This window comes from Cinclus cinclus, chromosome 1, assembly GCF_963662255.1.
Source record: "Cinclus cinclus chromosome 1, bCinCin1.1, whole genome shotgun sequence".
NCBI lineage: Eukaryota > Metazoa > Chordata > Aves > Passeriformes > Cinclidae > Cinclus > Cinclus cinclus.
The window spans coordinates 86,114,859-86,141,186 of record NC_085046.1 but is presented as its reverse complement, the minus strand read 5'-3'; the positions used below and the strand labels follow the sequence as shown (position 1 = coordinate 86,141,186).

General features: G+C 36.5%; 1 protein-coding gene across 1 annotated transcript in view; it reads right to left on the bottom strand.

Annotated features, from left to right (window-relative positions):
* Window positions 1-5,800: 5,800 nt before the first annotated feature.
* The window catches only part of RPRD1A (regulation of nuclear pre-mRNA domain containing 1A), a 38,872-nt gene continuing 18,344 nt past the window's right edge, over window positions 5,801-26,328 (bottom strand). Inside the window, exon 7 of the mRNA XM_062512979.1 lies at window positions 5,801-5,950. Within this exon, the coding sequence (XP_062368963.1) occupies window positions 5,801-5,950 (150 nt within the window). The remainder of the gene's footprint in view (window positions 5,951-26,328) is intronic.

Below are 26,328 nucleotides of genomic sequence, written 5' to 3'. Positions count from 1 at the left end.
ACATTTCCCTGTTGTCCCTGTTTATAGTGCTTCGAACACAACAACTGGCGGTCTCAAGAGTGCATTCCCTTTGGATAAAACTACAGATAAGGGATAAAAGAGATGAAGGGGGGAGCACAACCAGTGTGCAGAGTAAGCTAATGGGCGATCTAGCCACACAATCACAGGAGAGCTTGTCTAAACTACGCATTTCCAAAAATATTTTGTGGTGGTAGGCACTGAACTACAGGCATTCTGCACATCAAGTGTGTTACCTTTGCAGCACGCTATTTGTTAACAGAGATAAAGCCTTGTCATGCTCCCAATAACATCTTTTTTTCTTTGGAATTACCAGAGTTGTGAGATTTGTCCAAAGGTGGTGTTAAAAGGGATTGCTATTGTGAACTATTGGACTTTATTCTGGGAACAAGGGGAAAGAATTCATTCAATATATGCCTTTTCTTGTTTTACAAGTATGCTTCAAAATGCTGGGTAGAAATAATCTCCAGTAATTTTATATCATTCCTAAGCCTTTAATAGAATCTATTTTTTTTATTAACTGGAGTTCCATAGAATTGGTATATGGAAAGACAGACATATCTATAAATATATTTCCATACATAATATATGTAGGTATATACATACATATCCACACATCAGAGGCTTACATGCAGACATACATTAATTACATATATGCATGTCATGCACTCTTCCCTTCAGGACATATTACCTTCCTGTACTTGATGAAACACTGAAGGCTGTTGGCTGTGAGAGACTTGCTGAGCTCCCCTCCAGACCACTGCCAGGCCACATTACTGGCTTGTGTTTGAAGAGCTGGAAGAACAACTTGAGAGAGGAAATGCCTTCACTGATTTCAGAGAGGGCAGAACTTCAGCCATATTTTGTAAAGCAAGAGCAAGAAGGTCTCCATTAAGCATACAGCCCTGCAAAGAGGCATGTGATTAGAGAGTGAGCATTATTTCCCAGCTCACACAAATTCTACTGGGCAATGCTATATGTATCATTGCCAGTCCTTGTGTCATACCACATTGAAAATGCTATAGAAGTGTGCCTTAAAATAATCAGCTCAACTAAATTTTGAGTTCTAGAGGTAGGACCTCAGACCCTTTAATGCACTGCTTCCTCACTGAAAACTGTCACACAAACTACAGGGAGTAATAAACCTCGGAATTAGTATCAAGCACTTCCTCAGCATTATTCCTGAGATGAGATCTTGCTTGACTCCTAAGTACAGAGAGCAGTTTACCTTACAGACATTTCCCAACATGAGACTGAGAATGCAAGCAATGAAAAATAATTTTCAAAGATGTTTTTACAACAATGTTTTATTAAATATGAAAGAGTGTACATATAGGTGTAATTCTGAGGACATAAATTACACAAGGATTACAGGTTCTGTCAGAAAAGCACAATGAAACATCTTTACATTTCAAACTTTTCTTGTTAGCTTTTAACAAATAAGTCTATTTCTGTTGCAAACAAGTAATGAGTGCTATTGAACTTTTGCAAATTCCCACAAAAACATCATGCTTAGTAGGATATTTAACTATTGTAAATATGAAATCAGAATTAGATTTGTAAATAGCACGATGGAAGAGATTTACTACTTAATCAAGATAAATGACACACTGAAATAGGAGCCGAGACAAAATTGGTCATTCATTAGAAAAAAATTCCACTTCAGACACTATGTTTCAGTCTGCTTTCTTTACTTGAAGGAATAATCACTGTGATTAAATGTAATGAGCAGAACTGGCCTAAATATTTGTAAATGTAGCCATCAAATTTTAGACACACTGGTTTCCACTGATTTTCCCACTGAAAAAAACCTCATACCCACAGATCTATTTCCTTAAGTTTCAAAAGGCTCTTCTGCAGAGGACCAACAAAGCCTATATATGATTTCCACATCCTCCATGGTCATCTGCACTGCCAGCTACTGCGTCCTACGTACGTGTTTACGGTCATCATCGACTCATCAGACTGAGTTACCACTGACTTGTGAGAGCAGAACTAGTCTGTGCAAGTCCTAACACAATGGTTTTTTAAACTTCAGGTAAACAGGAATGGGATTTCATCATAATGAAAGCTCTCAATTTGACACTCGGAAGACTACTTGGATAAAATGGATAATAAGCATGTGGTTTGGGTTGTGTTGCTAGGGATTAACAGTATTTTAGTATATTAATACAAACATTAACAGAGTGAATCAAACAAGCTAGTATTATTGCAGGCTGTAGTCTTATTTCCAAAAGAAGTCATGAAACATAATTTTGAAGAATGGTAATTTTTGTAGCTAAGGACTTCCCATTTATTTTTAAAACCACTTAAAAATGGGGTAGTATTCCTGATATCTTTCAAAACATTCTGCAAAAAACACAGATTGAGCCTGCAAACACTAGAATATACAAGCAGTCCCAGTGACCTCCAAGGTAAGCATTCTCACATGGCAAAGTGCTGCAGGCATCTTTTCGCTTTTTTCAGAGAATGCTTAATAAAAGTGCAATGTAGTGAAGCAAATAATCTAATTATTATGCTTTTATTATTAGATGAAAAATATTCAGATATATTATAATTATGCCTCTGTAGGGCAGGCATTCTGGTTTGCCTAGAGCCAGACCATGTTAGAAGAGGTAGGCAGGGTATGCCCACACATTTTCTTTCCCAGGACGGAAACCCCAAAGCAGTTCTGTGGAACAATCCCACCTACAGATAAAACACTGTGCTGCCCAGTCTCGCAGTTATTTTTGTTTTGACGGAAGCTGACATGGTTTGCTTTAGATTTCCACCCAAGCATGTTCTCCCTCTTGTCTCCTTGGCACCTTACCTTTCCCCACCCAGCCTCTTTTCTTCCTGAGATGTCAGAAGTACGTACATTAAGATTTGGAACCTGAGAATTTGGAGGTATTTTTTGACACTGCAGGGCTGCATCTGTACCGTACCATGCTATCTCCTGCTACACTATTACAGTTACAATATAAATCTCCTAACTACTTGATACCTGATGCCTTTCCCATATAAATAAAAAAAAAAAAAAACAAAAAACCCAGCATACCATTCAGCCATTAATATATGACACTTGCTCTAAGAGTGACCTTTGCCTTTCACAAGTCCTCTTTTCCAAACAAATATTGAAGGATCATTTCCAAAACCCCAGCTATGAAAAACTCCTCAAAGTAAACAATTTCACAGTAAAATAAAGAACTATATATCCAGAAAATAACACTCTCTCAAAATCAAAACTTATATACATCAAGAAAATTTGAGTTTTTTTCCTCATTCTTTTATCAGTTCTATATTACCTGTAGATAAGCAATGTTATCACTAGGAGTTATGAACAGGAAAAACAAATCCAGTGAAATATGTGTTGTGTCTTTTCTAAAACCTTTGTGAGATCAAGAAAATTCAGCAGTCAACTTTATTATTGTAACTAATTTCAATTCAGGCAGCAAAAGACTGTTTAAGCTTAATTTGCTGTGATTCTGAGTATCCAAGATAGATCTTTCAGTGCAGTCTAATAAGCCTTGTCACTGCACTTGAAATCACCTCTGGGCACAAATTAAGTTTTCTATGAATGGAATTCAACCATGAACTCACGATTTATGCTTCTTGTTTTATGATTTGTTTTAGAATTCTTAATAGATTAAGCTGGTTTAATATTTACCACAAATTTGGTGCTATTGTTCAGCAAATCTGAGCTTTAACTGCAACTGCAACACACATCCATGTGTGTAAGAATTTATGTGACGAGTTTAATGTACTAGAACAGAAAAATTTAAAACATTAAATTTAGTATCAGAACATTTTTTCTTATTAAGAATCTACGCTGAAATATGTCAGTAAGAGTTATTTAATTTAGCATACTAAAGAAACTAAATCCTCTTGAATTCTATATAGTCAGCTTTTTTTTTCCTATGGAATGGAAAATTGCCACTCAAAACTTTGAAATTTTTGGACATCTAGTGAGCTCATAACTATATTGAGCACTCCTTTTTGTTGGCCAGTATCTTTTAAGAAATCAGTATTCTACATTGCATGCTATGGAATGCTGTGTCAACAGCTTGTATTTCTGTCTTTTCAGGTTTTTTCCCTACTTAACCAAGGTCTAATTCATGGCAACTTCTACAAGAAAACGTAACTGGACTGAGATGCTTATGTCCCAGTGTATCTATTTTAAAGAGAATGATTATTCTCCATTCACATCCTACAAGCATTCTAGTGGTTAGCCCTGTAGAAGCAAATAACAAGTGACAGACAACACCCTTGAACAATTTCATTCCAGGACTATTTTGAATTGTTGTGGGTTTTTAAAAGAAAGAACAGCTTTTTGTAAAAAAAAACTGCTTTCATGTGAGGCATATTAAACTTGTAAACTGTGAACTCAACTGGTACAAAACAATGCCTGACAAGCGCAAAACCATGAATAAAATGCAATCATTAATTACTCCTATGATATATCCAACTCAAAACACTTGCAGCCCAGGTTTTTAAGGTCATTGAAACACCAAAGGTACAGGCAGGCATTTTTAAAATCACTCAATGATTACATGGCTCATTCTGATGGACTGAAAAGCTGGAACTTTCTGGCAATGTGCTAAATGCCTGTCTGTATCTTTAAGATTTTAAGTGAACTTAAAAGCTTAGTGCATAGTATGGACACAAGGGTGCTTCACAAATTCATCTGTTCCCAGAGAAATACCACATTTATGCCATGCAACAGAGTTTTTTTTTAACTGGGCAATAGTTTTCTGCTCATTGACTTTTACACAGGCCTGAACAGTCTCCTCCTGTTGTGTGAGAAAAAGACAATCAAGATTTAGAAATATTTGCTGGAGTGGGTGAAGGTGGGGATGTGGTAGCCCATGCTGGCCTCCAGGGCTTCTCAGTGGAAGAGGATGTACAGCATAGCTGTATCATGTTGCATGTATGGATAGTACACTGTCAAATTTTAATAATGGGCAGTTAGCAATTGAGACAGTTTAGAGAATGACCTTTCAATTTAATTAAAACTGTAAAATGGCTTCACATTTCTGGGATTAACCTTTTTAAATGGAAAGAGATGTTCCAGAAAGGGATTAGATTACAAATGAATGGTCCCTCGATTTAGAAATTAAGCAGCTGTAAAAAGTTACAATTTCAAAACATAATTAAATTGGTCAATTTTATAGTTTTTACATGCTGACTTCTAAATGATACAAAAATATTGCAGTATTTTGAGTATTTTGAGTCATTTGAAGATCTGCTCAGTGTAACATGATTAATATTTTCCAATAGAAAACTGGTTGTTAGTGTTTAATTAAATAAAACCCACATTGTTTTGGGAGTGTGTAATTTAAATGTAATGGACAGTAAGATCACTTTTAACTTTGCATTAAATTGCATGGGCCTTCTTGCAAACATAAGCCTGTAATTTCCACATTTCACTTGCTCACTAGCAACGGAAATGTCTCAAGTCAGAATTCTGTTTTGATTATATGTTGATCTACATTAAATACAGGGTACATAAGAAAAATCTTACCTTTTTTTTTTTCAGGGCACCCAACTAAAATCTTTACAAAAGATAATTATTCATTCTTCCATGTAACAGACACAGATGCCACTTTTATAAATGTAGCCTTATGTTCACTTGCCAATAAAATAGTAAACAAATCAACCTTTTAAACCATTTTTTATAAATTATTAAAGTATTTTTACTGACACTCTGCAACAATATACAAAAATAATACTACAAGAGTACCGATCGGTCTGGCCTACCCCTCATTTCACAGAAAAGCAAAGGTTATGGGGGGATGTTTGGTAATCAATCATCACTGTAGATGTCTCCTGCAAATGGTAGGTGTACGTGGCTGCCTGTGACGTTGGGAAGTCGAGAGAGATCAGGCAGGTTCTGGATGCGTGACCTGAGTTCTTTCCGTACTTGGGACACTCTGGCTAACTTGCGTTTGTACTCCTGTAATGCAGAAGAATTCAACATGAGATTTTTTTGCTGTTACCATCCCTACTACTTACTGATGTGATTTTTCCATGCTAAGCATTCCTTCTGCAAGTTAGGTAAACAGCCTTTCACAGGTGAGAACCCACAGATTACGGACAGTCATTGCACATATTCTTCTATCAATAACAGAGGCTGGAAGGATAAACTTACTGATGTCAAAGAAGTTACTTTCATCTCATACTGCTGAACTAATAAAACCAACCAAATACCCACTAACTAGGCCAAACAGGCCCCACCAAGCAGACCATTGATAAGAATTTTAACTTTTATAATAAAATAAACTTATTTCCTCAGTATGTTTATGGATTTATCCCTGGGTTTTCAGGAACTTTTTGAATTGGGAACTTAGGATTTCATATTGTGTTGGAACACAGGTCAAACCACTCACAACTGGTATATTTCATGATGAGGCACTTTTCACTCGCAACAACTTTATATAATAACATTGTAAATCAGTGCATTAGACTATAGTTAGTGGTCACCTCTAAAGAAGATGAAACATAATGGAGAAGAATATCAGCTTTTAAAGAATAAAAACAGTTACTCCAAAATATAAGATTAATGTATAATTTACAGGAATATTTGAATGTCAACCACTTAGAAAGTATGGAAAGCAGAAGAAACTGAACACTAGCAGACAATGCAGTGCTTCATGAAAAAATACCACAATTCAAATACCACACATCAAATGCAGATGCTTTCTAGTGTGACTGCAGGTTTTGCTGCAGCCTGGGAATGGCTGGAAGTAACAACACATAGGTAATCTACACCTTGGATAATCAGCCCATGGATAACCAAGATCTCATGACTATAAACACTTTTAAATAACATGGGGGAAAATTCTACATGATCCTGCAACAATGACAAATATAAACACTTGATAGTTCCAGCAAGTATGAAAAGACAGTGCAAATGTCTATAAAAGGTAACAATCAGGCCTTTTCTTTACAAGCTCTAAACATCATTTTAAATAGGTTACTATATTGTTAATAGCGTGGAGTAATAAGGAAGAACAACGAAAAGACCTTTAGGTAGTAGAACTCAATACAGTAGAAAAATGTAGTAAAGAATGTTAGAAAACTGGGATATGATCAAGATTACTGGACAAGGTCCAACACACATTAAAAAAGTTTGCAACTACTAAGGCAGCAGCATGATCTTCTTACCAAGGGCAGTAAGAGAACCATGAGATACCTTAAATTCTTAATGAGAACAGTAGTGGATAGCTAAAAACAAAAATCAATTCTTTACACAGAAGAAAGAAAAAGTGTTCCTGAATTAGTATCATCAATTCCTTGGTATCATTAATATTTCAAAATCAAATATTACATGCAGATTCTTATGAGATACTGAACAGAGTGAAAATACTACAGATTCCCAGTCAGTGGAACTGTAAACACTTGGTAACAGTACACAGGGTAAAGCAGCATTTACTTTAGGATATGGGTGGCCAAAGAAGTCCTTCACCTGTAAGTCCCTTGGTCCTGTGAAAGCCAACACTTGCTCACACTTATCCAAAATACTCTCTTCGGAGCAAGTGACTTCAGGACATGGCTGTGGAAATGAAGGTCTGAATTGTATCCCTACAGTAATACCCAAAAGCCACAAATACTTCCCTGTTTCGTACCCAATTTTACAGCAGCATAGAGGCCTCACTGAGCGTACTCTGTGTGAGATGCATAGTCTTTTGCCAGCATGTAAAAGGCCAATCACAGGCATTCTCGCTATGCATTTTAGTCCAGGATGCAGATGCTCCTGACTAATACTTTAGGGAACAGATTTTAATGCCAGATGACAAGAGCATATTCAGGTTTCATTTTTCATTAAAACAACCAATTTGGTGCTATACAGAATACTAGTCAAATAGAATCCCTGTTCTCAGAAGCAGGATGCCTAGAGATTGATCACTGAGCAATAAGGCTTTTGAAGAAGCTAGGTGATCTGGCCTCCACTGCAAAAGATGTACTGCTGTACAAAAGAATATGAGCAGAAATGTGAGCAGAATCAATACACTCAAGAGGCCCAAAAATCATAAAATATATTACCTACAAAATCCCTCCTGCAGTTAATTCTGGTAAAGAGCTGAATCCTGTCCAAGTTTATTCTTTATCAATGGGGAATGTAAAGCAACAAATCGGTATCCCTTCACAAGCTTGAAGCCTGAAGCTAGGCAAACAGACACAGTCACTTAGCAACAGACTCCTCGGCTATGTTCTTGCTAGACTTTACTCCAAAACCTGAAATGTGCCTTAGATTGTCAGTTGCTTGACTCCCTTAAAATTCCCTTTAGCTGATAATAAATCATTTCCATAACAACATTGCATTTCTGACATCCAGCATTTTCCATATAAATTCTGCCTGGGACTTGTTGCCTAGTGACTATCAGCTTGATCAATATTACTGACAGTAGGTTCCTTTTCCTCACTAAGGAAAATGTTCTCATAAATTCTGTCTCCCCGCATAATACAGTCATCTTCCTCTCACCAACATCTCTGTCATAATGCACTCTCGGGAGTCAAAATTTGTTCCTTAAGCCTTCTCAGAAATATGAAGCTCTGAGAAAATTTGCTTGAAGTTTTTACTGCAAAAATAGAGTAATAAAAATTTAAAAAAACCTAAGTAAGGTTTTACAGTTGATTATATTATTGACGCAGTATAAGGTACAGAATGCAATTTTAATCCAATTTTGATAATCCAAACCATATGTGAGATCTGAAACTGCAGGTTAGATGTTCACAGCAATCCTCCCCCACAAGCAGAAAAATGATTTACCTATCCAGCGCACCTAATTTCCCATGACATTCCTGAAATGATTCTAGAAATCACTAGAGATGTCTGTTTTTTATGATTGGTGAGCAAGTCCAAAAGAGGACTGATTTCCAAGTGCAGTGACTCAGCAGTTTAGAGGTGTTTTCAAGGCAGCTGCTGTTCACTGATTCTATTTAAAATCACTAGTCTCTTCTGAGAGGTTTGCTTGTGTATTTTTAAGGCTGTATAGTTCTGGTATCACCTAAGAAGTCCTGGACTGCTGGAATACAAGTATTAAGTGCTCATCATTAACAACACTCACTGTATGTACAGCCTTTACTGTTTTATCATAACAGCACCCACATGTAGCTGCAACCTCATTTCTCAGTGTTTACGTTGAGACTGTGATAATGAAAGCAGAGAAGTGGAAACTGGAATATCTAGGTGTTATTTCTAGAATCGTTGCTCTGTTAGAAATGGTGGACATTATACAAGCAAGTAACAATTTAATCCCATTTTTGACACTTTTGTGGAAATCCTCACGGAGAATTCCAAATTGATTGACTCTGTGCTGATTTTAAGATAAACTTCAAATTACCCCTGTACAAATTAGAGGCAAGATTTGAGATATTAACTTCAAAGAGTCAAGGACAGGAAAAAGTATGATACTTTCTTTTGTTACACTGAGCTTAATTTGCATTTTTTCCTACCAAAAAAATGAGAACATTACTCTTGGAATATATGGACAACCTGATAGTTGGAATTAAAATCTCTTCAATTTCTCTAGTGGCTTAAGTTAACAGTACTTTCAGGCAGTATTTGTTTGCCCTTCCAGTCATAAAAGCAGGTTTATGAGGTAATTAGAACATATTTTGCTCACTAGAGTCCCACCAATTACTACAATTTCCATTATTTGACAGTGTAGATGGATATTTTGTGAAAGCAATGCTAATAACATATGGATTCAAAATCTAGATTAATAGTGATTCTCCATCAAAAAGTGCCAGGCAAAAAAGCCAAATCATTTTTGATTAGACATTACAGACATCATAAATTATAAAAATGTGGGCAGGTCAAACAAGTTGTGCACTGCAGAAAATATATTCCCTTCCAAATAAAATAGATCTTCATATAGATGTTCTGCAATAGGAAGGTGATACAGATAAAAAATCCACAGCATGGATATGCTTTCCCTTTATAACACTGATACAACTTTGAACATTCATCTGATCAATGCACCAAACAGAATGCACCAAATAGAATGCACCAAAATATCGTGTGGTAGAAAATGTATAGCAAAGCAGGAATAAAAGGTTTGCAGGAAAGAGCAGTTTTTAATCCACACCCTCATTAGCTACAGAAAGGTGAGGTAGAAATAAATATTTCAATGCAGAAAGACAAAACCCAAACACTTAAAAGGCTTTTAAGGTGTTGAGGGCACGTGTGTACATCAGTATCCATGGTCTGTACGTATACAGTAATTAAAACTGAGATCTCTGACTTTCTAGGTCCATTCCAGCCTTCAGTTTCAGGTGCAGATGTCAGAGCTGCATCACAGAGCAAAGGCTTCTCCTATACTGTCTGAAAGTGCAGAATCTACTAGGAATCTTCAAAGGTTCAGATGAAAACAAATCTTGTATCATAGCCTGATATCTAGATTCTGAAGCTCAGAATCACAGTATTTATAGACTCTACCTTGCTAAACGCCTCACCCGGTCTGGGTATTTTTCTGCAAGGAAGACTGACAACCAGACCTATAAGACTGAGATAAGGCTATCACCTTAGGAAACATGAGCATGAGGGTTAAATTTTGAGCTGCCTTTACAAATTCGGCATGGCTTACATTTGTCAGCAGTACGATTAAAAGCTCAACTATTTACTAGTGTTTAGGATAAATGAAACCCTGAAATAACTTTAAAAAACTGAACCAACATCCATAAGCTTCACACATGAGGTAGAAGAACTAAGGACAGTTACGATAAGCTTAGGAAGGGACTGACTTGGCCAACCTTCCATTGCACGTTGGCTACTTCCTAAAAGACAGGTTTCTGGAAGAAAGCATCAACTTTTTAGATATGTTAATATTTAAGTGTTTTGCATTTGGTCTTGCCAGGTTTTGAACTATGTAATTAGCACTAAAGCAACTAACAACTACGTGGTGACTGCTTTGTTTATTAAGTTTTGTTTTATGCACTGGCCCATGCACTACTTACTGTACAAGTTATTATGTGCATTGATTTACTAATATTCTCAGAGGTTTTCTACTGGCAAGCTTCAACATTACAGAACACAATTTTCTCTCCAGAAACCTTCTTTGAGCTCATAGATGAAAATCCCATTTTCCCTTGTACTTAAAATTTCCAAGAACTTAACACTGCAAAGCAAATTTTCTAAATTAAGTTAAAGTATTAGAGACGCCTCAGCTTGTCTGCAAATGAAGCAATAGGAAGCAATGAACTCAGAAGTTTGAAACCCACAAACAAAATTTGTGACCATCTGGGGAAAACTTGACTGCGTGACTTTGTCTGCCATCAAGTGTTATGCTGTGGTACAGACTGGAATATGATGCAGACCTTCAAACTGCAAATTCCTGACTGGAAGAGTAGCAGATTGAAACAAAGCATTTTATCAGCACATTTCCCGCTGAAGAGTGATTATCAGAAATGCAAAGTCCTTCACAGTGGCCACAAATTACTCTTCCCATTTCTTAAAAATGCAATTTTTGTCCAGCTCCTTCCAGCTTCAAACAGTATCTCAAATCTCATTCATTGCAGCCTTGACTCTTGGTCTCCATCTCCATTCCAGGAACATTGCTCCTAGAATCAACTTTTGTCCAACAAGGATGTTCAATGACTCTCAGAATCCTATCACACCTGTATTCAGATACAATATAAACACTCGCAACTGGTTTTTGTCTACCTCTTCCCACTTCTAGCTTTTCTGATTCTGATCTAAATTTTTCCCTCTCCAATCCTGGTCTCCATTTATCATCCTCTCTGGTTCTGTTTCTCCCCAGTCCTGTACTTGGTCTGTCCCTATTCTCCCTGTATAATATCTTCATCAGAATCATTACCACCTAACAGTTTTTGCTTCTATTGTCTTAGTCCAAATGAATTCCAGTTCATTTCAGTCCTACATGGTATTATACCCTTCTGGCTAGTCACTCCCTTCTCAGCCAGCTATCTACTATTCAATTCTTTACTGTAATGTTTAGTCCTGGATCCTTTCTTAATCTCCATAGCTTCTGGTGCAAAGTTCCATATGAACTTGTCCAAGTTTTGCATTCAAACCCATCAGCTCTCATTTCCCAGTTATTTAGACTCATGGGAGTCATGGACAATCCATCCATAGAAGTTCTTTCTTCTCACATCTCAGCCTAGTGAACAATTGTACATGGTTGTAATTGCACAAGTCTTCTTTAGCCCAGGCTGGAAAACTCCCTGGCAGAGATCTTCACAGAAGTTAGCAATGTTTAAAGTAATCTCTGATGAACATATTAAAAGTAAGATTTTTTCCAAACGCTTTCATTAAGTTCATTCGTAAGGTTCATTATTAGTACATCAAAATTCATGTCCCTTCAGAAAAAAGGATTTTCCCATTTCATAATAATTTGAGAAAAAACATAAATTACTTAATCTCAAAGCTAATTTTTAAGATTATTTATTATAAACTTGTTTTTAGCCATTCTGTTGAAGATGGTGTTGCCAAAAAGTTGCTCAATGTTTGGAAAAGTAGAAGAAAACAAAACAGGACTTGCAAGCCTCTAGGGAGGTGGTGGAGTCACTGTCCCTGGAGGCATTCCAGAGGCACCTGGATCTAGCAGTGGGTGATGTGTCTTAGGGGTAACAGTGGTAGTGCTGGATTAGCTTGAAGGTCTCTTCCAATCTTGATGATTCTATGAGTAAACTTAATTAGCAGGGATATTAGTAAGTTTAGTTTACATTTATCTCCCCTCAATCATAAAAGGTCCAGGATGATGAATATTAATTTCTAAAACATTACTATATAAAGACATTGATTTAATTAGACAATCTCTATGCGACTATGATTTAATTTAAAGCATTCCAGGATGGCAGATATGAGCAGCAGTTGAAATGAAAGATGCCTGCCTGAGGTTACTCTTGGTCTACTTGTGTTTTACTATCTGGTAACAGCATTTATTTAGCCATTATAATAAACTCAAAGCTACATGCTTCCAAGAAATGCTGAAATTATACTGAATTCTTAGGTTTCAAACACTGGATGGCAGAATGAAGCTTTGGAGAACTTTTGACAGTAAGTATTCAAGTACTTCAGAACAATTCTGAGCAATTTTGCTCAAATACTCAAGTTGTTACTCTGCACAGGCACCAAAGGGATAAAGCAGAACAGTTTTGAAAATAAAAAAAATTAAATGGGCTGGAGGCTTATAGGTAGCTTCTTGAAGTTTCACCTACTCACAAAAGATCTACATGAAATCCAAATTAAAGGGTATCGGTGTTTAATTTCAGAAGAATTTAAAATTAAAAATTTTGATGGTCTATTACAAAAGCATGTCTTTAACAATGCATTTAATAACAACTGTGTAAAGTCTCAGGCTCAAATATTTACTGTACCTAACAGACTAACTGTAAAAATACAGATGTGTCAGATGCACATTCCTTAGTTCAAGCATCCCTTGCCTGTCTCAGTTTCAACTTCAGATTTCACATGGGCAACTCTCTCAACCTAATGTGTTGAACCACAAACACGTGGATTGTGTAGTTAGTTATTTAGCAGGCATGATTGGACATCTTCAAGTATGAAGCTGCTGTAAAGCTCTGACTACACGTACTTATTTTGAAGATGAAAGTGAATCTGAGAATGCAAGTTAACACTGCAGGTCACTAGGTAGGGATTCATCTATTGCTAGCCAGGTTACAACTCCCTCAGATCTTTGTCAAAGACAGATCTACATAATGTAGAAACATATAACCTAGTTCTATTGCAGCAAGGCTAAGCACTAGTCGCAATTTAATCCAAGCAGAATAGAATTTAAAGCAGGGTAACATACATAGCTATTTCAGCTGCTGTATAGAAGCACTCAGTGTCAAACTGTGGATAAGAAAGAAAATGAGAAATCATTCTAGCGACCTAAGACTGGGTATTAGCCTTATTTGGGGTGAAATAAATAAAGGTAATGCACATAAAAGACCCCAAATTTCTGCTACAAGTGAGCCTGCACTAGTGACCTTGTTCATTTAAATAATCTATCAGTGTAGGGTCCATCTACTCAAAACTGGTCTTGGATATTTTGAAGAAGTTATTCCAATTCCATTTTTTTTAATAATTCATGTCTGTCTTTTCCAAATTCATAAATTATTCCTATAGAACCCAAACAAAGAGCTATGAAAGACATCCACCTTAAATTTCAAAACAGTCTTACTTGAACACATGTTTTAAAAAGATTTTTAACAGACAGTTCTCAAAAGAAGTCAAGAAATGCCATGGGCCATCCAATATGCGTATATTCTAATGAATTTTATCAGCTAGACAGTTTCATACTACGCTTGTCAACTCATTCTCACAGCTTCATCAAATAGGTTGAACCATCCATTTTAGATACATGGATTCTCAAGAGGAGCATTCCCAAGCCTGATTTGCTTAATGGCAGTCGAATATGCTCAGTGTCAATTGATTAACTGAAACTATAGTTTACATGACTAAAGAGAGTAATTCTGTAAGACACATGGTTTATATGGTGCATGGTGATTTTTGTGCTTTTCTCTCATTTTGTGTGAAATAGGTATTTCAGATGCTGTATTCAGCAGTGGGGATGGGGACATAAGAAAGGTAAAGCTGGAAAGTAGAACTACACAACAGCAGCAGATATTCTGATTTACTTGCCCCTCATACACCCTGTGAGAGTATCTCCAGTGAAAACTCTACTATGCATGAAGCAAGCAAACAACTGAATTTCTTCTATGACCAACAAGAATCATAATCTAAATTTTCCAAAAATGTACATAGACACAAGTTCTATAATTTTTAAAAGTACAGAAAAAGTGCTTTTAAATAAAGTGTCTTCCCCCAAGCTTCAGTATTAAAATATTATGATTAGAAAAATCTGCCTTAGCAAAATGGTACCAATAGGGAGTACAGAACAATTCCAAGAAAAATTCAAAATTAAAAAGTCCCTTATCAATCAACCAATTTCAGGCAGCAAATCTGGCACACCCACATGTTTTGTACATTATTTACCCAATTCCAAATTGCAAAAAGAGCTGGTTTTATTTTATAATAAAAAAAAAAAAGGTTAAAAGGTTGTCAGGGAAGAAATCATGAGCAATCAGAGGAAAAAAAAAAAGTCCAGAGAGCAGAACATAGAAGAAGTAAACAACATTAAGAACAAGTAAAGACACTTACACTGGTTTTTACAACTCTTCTTACCCATTATGAACTATATTGCTCCCAAAAACCTACAGATTACAATAACTCTACTAATGCACATCTTTCTGTGATCTACTGATAAATACGTATCAGAGGTTAGCAATCACAGAATTACAGAATATGGTGAGCTGGGAGGGACCCAAAGGGGTCACAGAGTCCCACTCGTGCCCCTGTCCAGGACCATCCCCAAGTGTCACACAAGTGCCTGAAAGCATTGTCCAAACACTTCTTCAACTCATCAGGCTTAGTACTAAGCCATCATTTCAATCTAAAATGTCTTTGCTTTTCAAAGCACCCTACATCCATTCAAGCCACCTATAGTTCACTAAAATGATCTTTAAAATTGTTATCCTGGTTTATATAGAACTCTAGGAGTATCTGTGGGGTTTTCCATTTTGTATGTCTATATTCCTATCCAGTTGTGGATGAAATCACCTGGGAACATCAGGTCATGAGGCAAATATACTAAGTTAAATATTGTTACAGTAATTTACTACTAAAGTCATGACTAAATCAGTAACTTGTTACTGGGGAGGGGAAGCAAATTATGCAGGAAATTCCTTTGTTCTTCATGTTTACACAGTGTCAAAAGAAATAGAATTACACAAAGTAATAAATCACTTAAATTCCTTTTTTTGCCATGTGGTTCTTGCATGTCAGAATGCAAGTCACTTAGGAATATTTTCACCAAGTTCATTACCCTGGGTTTCTAGCATGACAGACACTCAAATCTTCTCTCTTATTCAGACTAAATCTGCACTCTCAAATTTGATGCTGCTTTAAATTTGCACCATGGGTTCTAAAGAAAACCTCAGGCTCTAATTCCAGTTGTACAGCCTAAAGTGAGAACCTGTACAACCTCTCTTTTAAAAAGATGGTTTACCTGACAATGTCTTAGAAAAGCAGGGCTTTAGCAGATCTGCTGTCCAAATTGCAAAGTAATGTCATCTGTCTCTTTTCATTGGTGACCCGCTTCAAATTCCCTCAGAAAACAAGACCTTAAGTAGCAATGGAAACAGCACTCTTGCTGTAGAAAATGGTTTACCATGGTGGCAAACTGAATTTAATACAAATCCAGTATACATGGCTAGTATAGCAATTAAAAAACCTTTTTTATTAATTCTCTATGCCTACTTGCTCATAAAACCTTTAAGGCTGGTCTCAACATAGACTCATGTCTGCAGATCTCTTGTAAATGTGAACTGAAAGAAAAATAAAGTACACCCAGCATCTGATGACAAGGGAAACAAAACAAGCAGGTCTGAACCTGCAGCTGACATTTAGGCAAGAGTTGGACTGACTGACTGGCACAGCAATACCTGCCTGTCAGGACCTGTTTAAGATTTCTCGTGCCGTGGATGTGATCTGTGGCAGGCTAGAATGTGTGTTTATGAAGAACTACACAAATGCTGTCTGGCTATGTTTCCAGTCTGCCATGAGGTAGAGGGATTGAGTATTAGGCCTGGGTGTGCCACTTTCTGTCACTCTGCAGTGCAATGTCATGGCAAATGGCAACATTTCCCCATGCAGAGTGGGAAAACATGACAAAATTATTTACTATTTGGCCATGACTTACAATCAAATGTAAAAACTTGCACACAATCTTAAGATACCATCTTGAAGAGTAACCATACAAATCACCGTGCATTTTAAATTTTAAAATTTTTCTTTTTAAAGGACTTGCCTTGTAAAGTAAAAAGTAATTTCTCACCCCTCAAACCCAGGCTAGCCAGGCACCACAAGCTGAAGGACTCAACAGCCCAAATGAGTCCCTCAGTGACTCCCAGCCATCTCTAGCTGGCCTTTGATGGTCCAACAGCATGAAGGTCCAACTTGCCCCTGCTGATGGAGCAGGAAAGGACACATATGTCCACCACTTCCACAGATAAGAAAAACTAAAACCAAAATGATCTTTTTGCTGCTGTTCAGGGAAAGTGATTTGCTCATAGCTATCTTATCATGACAAGTCAAGACCACAGGATCAAATAAAAACAGCAAAAAAAACTCTCACCATAGTCATTCTTGTGTACGTGGAAAGCTGTAACTGTGTAGGGCATATTTCATTATGTTCCCAAATGAACTGAATTTTGGAGGAGAAAGTTCATTGTGCAACATGGCAAAAGCTGTCTGACATTACAAAAAAGCATGCTAGGTACCCCAATGATGGAAGAACAAGCGTTGTTAATTACACATGTGCCATGAAAATGTGAGCAATATGCTTTAACAAGTACGTCTGTATGCAGCCACATAAGAGAAAGCTCGTCTGCCATTAAGCATTCTGAGGGACACAAAGAACATATCTCCAGAGGAAATTATTTCAGTGAGACTCTGGACCTCACAGCATTCTCAGAATTGCACAGTATTCCTGCTTCCCACTGCAGCACTAAGAGCTTGCCTGCTGACCCTCACAGCACTTTGTGTTTTCCACCAGTAGTTTTGTTTTTACTGCAGCTCTAATGAAATTCAGTATTTTCCAGCAAGCTTCTCCTGCTGAAATTTGGGTGCTGGCTCATATGCAGAAAATAAATATGCTCTTATCTTAAACCCCATAATACATTTATGACTTCTTAAATTAGAAAATATATATTTAAATTGTAAGCCTTTATCAATTATATTGAAAGATGCAAATCTGGAATTTGCACCCACCATTTTATAACTGAAGATTGTAAAATTTACATTATGAACATATATAAGACAAGAGTCTTTATAACTCCTGGCATTTTTAAAAGAAACTTCTGCAAACTCTCTTGCTCTTTTAGTTATATACCTAACTGGATGTTAGCTATTCAGATTCCAGAAGACAATAAGTACTTTCAGGTAAGTCCAAACCTGAAGTTCAAGTGACCAAGATTATTCTACAGCCCACATATGGATTTATGCTCAGAAGCCTAAGAAATATTGCTTACTATTTAACAGAAACACAAGGTTGAAACCTACAACTGCCATTGAGCATGTACATTTCTGATCATGCTGCATAAGAACATTAATTTTCCACTGACTACAGCAACTGCTATTGAGCATGGTTTCAAGGATTTGGGGCTAGGATATTTTCTGAGTTGTATACACACACACTGAGTGCAGAGGACACTAATGGAATAAGATGCTCCTAAGTCAGCAGTGACAGGAATCTTCTCTATCTTAAACTGTTAAAGAGTTGAAAAAAAAGGCTAATAATTTTGTGGTTTATATATGGATCAACACAATAATTTTCAACTGGTTTAAAAGCAGCTTCATATGATCCAATATTAATAACGCTGATTAACCAAATAACAAAGCAGCATTGTTCTGGGACTCGAGGACTAAGCACACAGCACAACAACTCTACTAGTGTGTGGGCTGGGAAAAAAAGGAAGATCTTGGTGGTCCAGAAAACTGGATTCTTCTCTTTGTATAAAGCAGAAGATGCTCATCAGCCAGAAGGTAAAAAAGTTTCAAGATGCTCTTTTCTAGGAATGTTAAGAACATGGCTACAACAGAACACCTGCAGAAGGCTGCCTATTACATTTTCAATGACATTAGGATGACTTCCCCTTACAGGCACTGCAGCAAAGGAATGCTCTAACAATCCATATAAATTGCAGGTGAGAAGCTCGCCAGGAAACCAAAGGAGTAGTACTTTAAACACTACTGTCTGGAGGACAGCCCAGTCATGTTAAATTTCTTGCTGCTGTGTTCTAAGACAGCACTATCACGCAAGAAGAAATTAAGAAAACCAGGAATTACTGGTTCTTAAGAAGAATGTATTGTCTGAAAAAGTTCAGGCAGGTTCTCAAAACCAAATCTGTGTGTAGTGACTCCAGTTTCTGCTTTGGGTTTGCACCTGCATCACTTCTTTATTCCACAATCTTTCGGCCTAAGGATGAAATGTCTTTGATTAACACTGCTTGAGCAAGTATGCTTGATTTATTCCATAGATAATATTACAAATAGGGGCTTTCCATTCCTGCATTTTCATACAAGCTAAGTGCAGTAATTGCATTATCACCAAGAAAGCAAACAGGTATACACACAGAATTTAATCCTCTCTACAGAAGTTGCATCTAATGTCATCCTGTGCCAAATGACATGCTTCTCTACTGGAAATGGCACTCTATTCACTACAGGACCTGTGACAGCAAACACAAGAAATGTCTGGCTTTCAAGATAGCACGCTAAATTGTTTTGTTTGAACAGTCAGTGTATAAAATACTAATTACAGTGGTACAGCTCCTAGATTTAAATCATGTGAGACTAAATACTCTTTAATGCACCACCATTTTAAAAAACAACAGCAGCAGCAAAAATTGCTACAAAAATTCGCCACAACAGAAGTCGTATCAGTGGAAGACAGAAAACGAGGAAAGAGGAAACCACGACCTACTGGCACTCATCCAGCATCTCTCACACTGGTTTTTATCGAATCATAGATCGGCAAAACTAAACAGATATGTCTGGAAGCTATGTACTGAGTATCCATTTTAACAAAACCCCCAATTTCCTCTGGATGACAAATACTCCAAAATAAAGTTGATGGCATAGCTCGCCAAATTTATCTATCTAATATGCTGGCCTTATCAGCTACAGCTACCACTTTTTGCTCATAGTTCACTACAGCTGAAGGATGTTAATTATCTCCACCAGAAAACAGGTAGGAAATAGTGTGTTTCTAGAACACATCAAGAATTTAAACATTTATACTCTGAAATCTTGGGCAGTGAAGAGCTCCAGCTTTCACTGTTGAATCTGGATGTGCAAGTCAGCAAAGACAAGATGGAGGGATGCAAAGAAAAAGGAGATTCTCTATGAATACAATGTTTTCATTGGTCACTGGTTTGGTGACCATGGTTTGAGGAGAATACAGAATAAATGATAGTGCACAAAAGAAATAAAGTGATGGGTCATTACAATTAGCAAATATGGATGTGATGCAGAAAATTATTGATTTCACATCTAGTGGCTTTGCAGATTCATTCCTCCTACTCTGGTAGCGACTAGCAACCCAGAAATAAATTACATCAAAACTTTGTGTGTTTGAAACGTTGCCAAGTGTAACACTTGGGGGAGTTACACCGTCTGCTGTCTCCTGCCTTCTACCTTCTTCAGGATCAAGGGGCTCACATTTACTGAGAACATGACAGTTCTGAGGCTTGTCTTTAAAGAAGTTATAAGGAGCTCAGTGTTCCACATAAATTCTGAAAACTGTTTAAAGGCATAAATAACTGTGGTAAAAACAAGCAATAACATCCCTTTACCTCCTCTGCTGTCCAATGAAGTATTTGGGCTGGAGTAAAATTAAGTTTTTGATACTGACTGAAGAAAAACAAAGGGAAAAGTACACAATCAGGAATGGAAAGTGGTCATGACAACCTAACATTTGAGGAAATAGAGCCCAATAAGCATCTACTTAACCCGTACCACAGGACCACAGTCAGATGTAAATCTTGATTCTCCAGGCCTCTTAACATTTTATTGCTACTTTTGACATGTTGTTAAAGTTCTATTTTCAGAACTGACCTTAAAGTAAAGGTCTTTTGAAGGGTGGAACTCAAAGCTCAATGCTTATCTCCAACTTTTAATTCTGTTCTTCAAATCTGACACTCTGTCTTTCAACGTATTAAGTAGCCACTACATATTTGCTACCCTAAATTCTGCTTGCAGCCAGGCTTTAAAACTGTTGCATGTGCTGACAAAAACAATTCTCCACACCTTTAACAGGGCAACATAAAAAACCTGGTTTGGAAGCATGGGGAGGAAAAAAAAAAAAAAAACAAAACAAAAACCAAACCAAAATACAGAGAGAAATGTCTAACTTCTGAGAAGACTAGAAGTTAAATTTTATTGTGATTTATATCTGTTAACATTAGTCTACATTTAAATTAGAGACAAAACAGTTTTAAATAAAAATAAAATTGTTTAAAATAAAAAATTTTAAACAAAACAGTTTTAAATAGTTTTAGACAGGATTTGTGCTAGATCACAAAATACTGATTAATATCCCAGCCCTTTGGTGCACAGTTACAAGAACGTCTACAATTATTTTAGAAAGCATGTGGCATTTCTTCTACTTCTCAGCTTCTTCTCTCGCCCCCATTTTAAAATTATGTGTATACTATGGAAAACAAACTCGACTATGGACGGAGAACATCTCTCTTGCACTGAGAAATGAGCCTGATTCAGGGAGAGAAGGCCTGGGCCAGATAATGCTCTTAGCAGTACTTTATCTCACCAGAACCCTTATTTCCTCCAATAACCAAAATGTAACAGATTTGTCTCTGCCTAAAACTTCGCAATATATTCCACTCCTACCTATGGCCCTCAGAAACACCATCCTCACTGCAATGACTTAACAGTGCATCCTTTTCAGTTTGGTAGTGCAGAAGTACAGAAAAAGTAGTAACCAAAATTCCTTTTTGACACTAACAAAATGTTTCAAATATTTTAATTTAAATATGTACTATCGCACTTCAAATTCTGAACATTTTATTCAATTTCAGAAAGTTCTAACAGCAGATTTTTCTTCTTATTGCAATGGAGGGGTGTCCTTTATAAGATAATAGGGTTATCATCCTAGTGTGCATAAGGTGGGGGGGGGGTTATAATCAATTTGAATTCATAATGTATTTCTAAATTAAGAACCCAGTCAGAATATAAAAACCTGCTGTGATACCAGTTTCACAGATGAATAAAATTAAATAAAGATGCTTTTGTGGGAAAAAAATAATTTAATACTGAATCTGACTCCTTAGATTACTTACTCTCAGAGAAACATCATTTCAATGTTATTACAGACTATTTTACACTCCCAGTAGTGCCAGATGTTCTAACTCCATCCCAGTTAGTCCAATTCTCCATCCCACAGTAGCTCCCACCCAGTGTGTACCCTCCAACTCTCCCCTTTCCACCCCAATATTCCTTGACATCTTCTACGTCACCTAACCATTGTTGTGGCAAAGAGTAGTGGAAGTTATGGCTGGTTCCATGCTCCAAAGGCTGACCAGGATAGACTGAGGGGAGAAGAGCTACTGAAGCATTCCTCTGGGCCTCTCTTCTCTTTATGCATTCACAAAAGTAATTTTATCAAACTTTTAAGAGCAAAATAATTCGGATTGTTTCCCTGCCAAAGGGAAATTGATATGACAGGAAGCATAACTGCAACAGTCAAGTCCCCCAGGAATTTGGACACCTATAAGCCTTATGTAACGGCAATTCACTCTCTCCTCTTCTGCCAATCACTGCCAGAAATAACTGAGAAATATTACAAAAATGCTTTGCCCTCTCTAACAAAGTCAACTTTATGCACTTTTTATAACAGAGATTTATCTTCATACTGTATAAATAAAATGAAATTCCAAGACAACATAGAGTTCATTTACAGGATTTATACACCATCCTGAGTTATTTCCCTGCATTCTGCTTTTCCTTATTTCCATCAATCTTAGTCCACAGCATTTCAAACTTGAGCAGTGGAAAAATTTACCAACTACATATTAGACCTACACAATACTCTTTACTTTTGGAGGAACTGAAAAACAAATGTGTCAGTCGAATACAAAAGTAAATGTACTCTGGCTAATCCTTTAGCTTAGAATAAAGTTTTAAGACAAGTATAAGAACCGCTTTACACATTTATCAGGTGGTGGTTAGTACTCCTGTGACAACTTCCATTTCTTCCAGGCTAAGAAACATTCTCAGCAAGCACAACAGCTGTGGGATTGTTTCCTCACATTGTTTCCCTACTGCTGCTAAAACAGCATCAACTGCTCTTACATCACATCCCCCAGAATAACTACTGATACAGCTCCAAGGGACAGTCAAAGAGAGCTGGTGTTTCAACATTGTCCACAGCATCAACTCACGCTAAGTTGTTCTCCCCACCCTACAGACACATACCATATCCCAATCAATGAAAGAAATCCAAGAATGATGAAAATAACCCAGCCTCTTAACATATTTTGAAATAAGGTGCAAGGGGGGAAAAAAAGGTAAAAAAACCCCCAAAAACCCAAAAAAAAAACCAAACAAAAAAACCCCAACAAACAAACCCCCAAAGCCACAAACAACAACAACAACAACAAAAACAACCCACAGAACCCAACAACAACAAAAATCCACAATGGGCACGTGTCTAAACATATATATGATCATAAAAATCTCAGACACTAATCAATGCAAGACTAAACACATCTCCTAAATAGCTGTACCATTGTGTGAAAGTCCTGGAGTTCTCCTCCTACCATTCCCCCCTCTCTCTTTTGATTCATACCTCATCATGTGTTTCAGTATGAAGGCAAGCCTTCCAGACTGGATTCTCTAGGGAAAAATACTATCATTAACCTTGGGTAATTTCCAGAATCAGGCCAGTATTACATAAACTACAGTTGCTACTAACTGAAAGGAAACATAACCCAAAGTTCCGTATTTCATCAATTAACTTTAACCAAGAGTTTTTAAGAACTGGATTTTTCAGCGAAGTCCTGCAAAGAATTGTTACCTAAGAGTTTTCACCTTTTCTCAGCTGAGGCTCTTGACCTACTGCACCATGAAGTGGCCTACTATTCTCTAAGCTTTTTAGGAATGAGGATTAGCTGGTTTTATTTTAAAAGTGTGGATATTTTGAAGTAAATTCCCCAGCTTTACCATATGAAGACATTAGTGTAACTGTGGTGGTTTTGATTTGTAAGATTTTGTTTCACTGTGAGTCCTACAGAAGAGTATTTCTACATTTAGAAATACTCTCTACATTTAGCCTTAGCTGGAGATGGATGTCATCTGCAACAATCACAATAAACCCTGTGACTCATTTAGTAGCACCATTACAGAAGATCATAATGTATTTAAACTGTGATAACAGAATAGCCTTGGCTCCTGATTAAAGCAGTTCAACTAACTCCTTTGTTACATTACCTCAATTTTGACAAAAAAACTATTAAAATTAAAAATTATTCTGATCTGTCTTGAAAGATTCACATGTATTCTTGAATATTATTCTTATTTCCAGTGGTATTTTACTGATAACTGATGGGCTTCGTAGTAGACAAATTTCAATTAAAGCACTGGACTTAAAGAAAAAAGAATTTAAAAAAACAAAACAAAACCAAACCAAACCAGCAACAAAAACCAACAAAAAAACCCCAAAAAAACAAAACTCAAACCAAACCAAAACTAACAAACAAGCAAACTAACAAACAAACAAACAAAAAAAACCAAAAAGCAAAAACCACACATGGAAAAGTACACTGTTCTTAGATGCTACAAAATGTCAATTTAAAACCAGGAATATTCCACTCCTAAAAATGCTTTTTTAAATGCAAACAGGTTTCTGTCATAAAGATAGCACCCATACTTACTAATCACTTCACACAAATTAACATTTTTACTTTCCCCTATGCTGACATTAAAAACAACATAAAAGGCCATACATTATTTCATTAACAGGATCTGACAATACCTGCCACCTCAGACCACTACATAAGATGATGAATTATTTTCCTATGTAGATGTGAGAACAGGGGAAAATATGAGCACTCTGCCCAAGATCTACCATAACTGGATACGTATTTTCTTTAAATGCCATCTCACAGCTACTTGCTGTCCAGCTGAAGACTGTTTCCTTGCTGTGTACATTCAGATTTTCCAAAAGGTATCAACTCTGTTCACAACAGCATGAGTGCCACTACATTCTACATCAGATTTTACACAAATTTCTTCTTCTATATAACACTGGAGTGGTTTTGAGTGAAAACATCAGAAGTCTGCAGTAGAATAATATATTTTGAGTTGTTTCAGCAAGGCTGAGAGAAGAAGCAGGCTGATATTCTAGCCATTTCTCTTCTTTCTTCCGTCAAGAGATTTCTACAAGCAGTTCTCATCAGCCCTTCCAATCGATCAGGCAAACCATTATCAAACATGCAGCAAAAGAATGTAATTACTGTTATAGGTTATAGTAAAGTGTAATTTTAATACAGAAGTATCTTAGACAAAAAAAACCCCTCATTTATAATAAAGTTTCTAGATCTCAGTAATAGCAGAAAAAAATAAATAAAAATTTTAAAACTCTAAAAGTTGTAAAACATCTTTTGAGTACCAGCCTAACAACACAGGCTTTAATGTGGACACTATTTATAGAAAACTCTAAGGAGCACAGCTTTTGAGTCAACTGCAATTATCTTCAAATTCACATGGGATTATTTTCCTATTAAATGAAACTAGCAGAAGACATTAGCTAAAGCAACACATTTTGCTTCAGCTTTTCTATACAAGTCACCTCAAATTGTGGAGCAGAGCTTTCCAACACCCTCCCTTTCCTCTCCATCCATAAAATTAAGCGTTTTTTGAAACTAGATTATGAATATTTCCTTAGTAACTCCCATACAAAAAGGCTGATGCTTAGTCTGCCTAGAATGAGTACCTACCATTTAGTGTGGCCTTATGTTCCTAGAGATTATAGCTACTTCAACAAATAATTCCAAGAGCTTCTAACTGTGATACAAACAGGGTTTACAGTTCTGACTTTGTATTCAAAACACAGATTTTAAAAAAATCTTTAAAATTAGTACTAAAGTCCAGCAACACAAATATCGGATTTTTAACAAAAAAAAAATTAAACAATAATAGTATTACTGTTGGAAATTAAGACTTGCAGAAAAGGTAGTTTGAACTTGAAAAACCTCACTACTCCTACTGATGCAATAGGCACTACGGTATCAATATTACCTACATCCATTTCTTATATCCAGGTTTTCTTTTTATTCCAGCAAACTCCTGATCAAAGCAAAGGAAATATCTACTGCAGAATGCATTACAGAGAAGTCATTTGCTAATCTATAGCTATCCTTCAAAGAACTTAAGTTAGAGAAATGATTATTCCCTTTACAATTTCCCATCATCTCAGATGTTTGCACAAGGTCTTACATACCTGCAAAACTTGTTCTTCTGAGGATGACACAAACAGATCCATTCATTTTGGTTAACAGTATGAAGATTTTGGTTGGCAATAGCCAAGAACATTCTGGCTAGAAGTCTCACAAACAACAGCAAGTCCTACCTAGGTAAGTCCAGTATCTTCTTTTATATTTTTATTATTTTATATAGTATTTTTATAATGAGGAATTCAAAGCACACCTCAAAGGTATTTAAGTACCTGGTATCTTGTGGTATCTCACACATATATTTTTTTCCCCTTTCAATAAAAACTAATG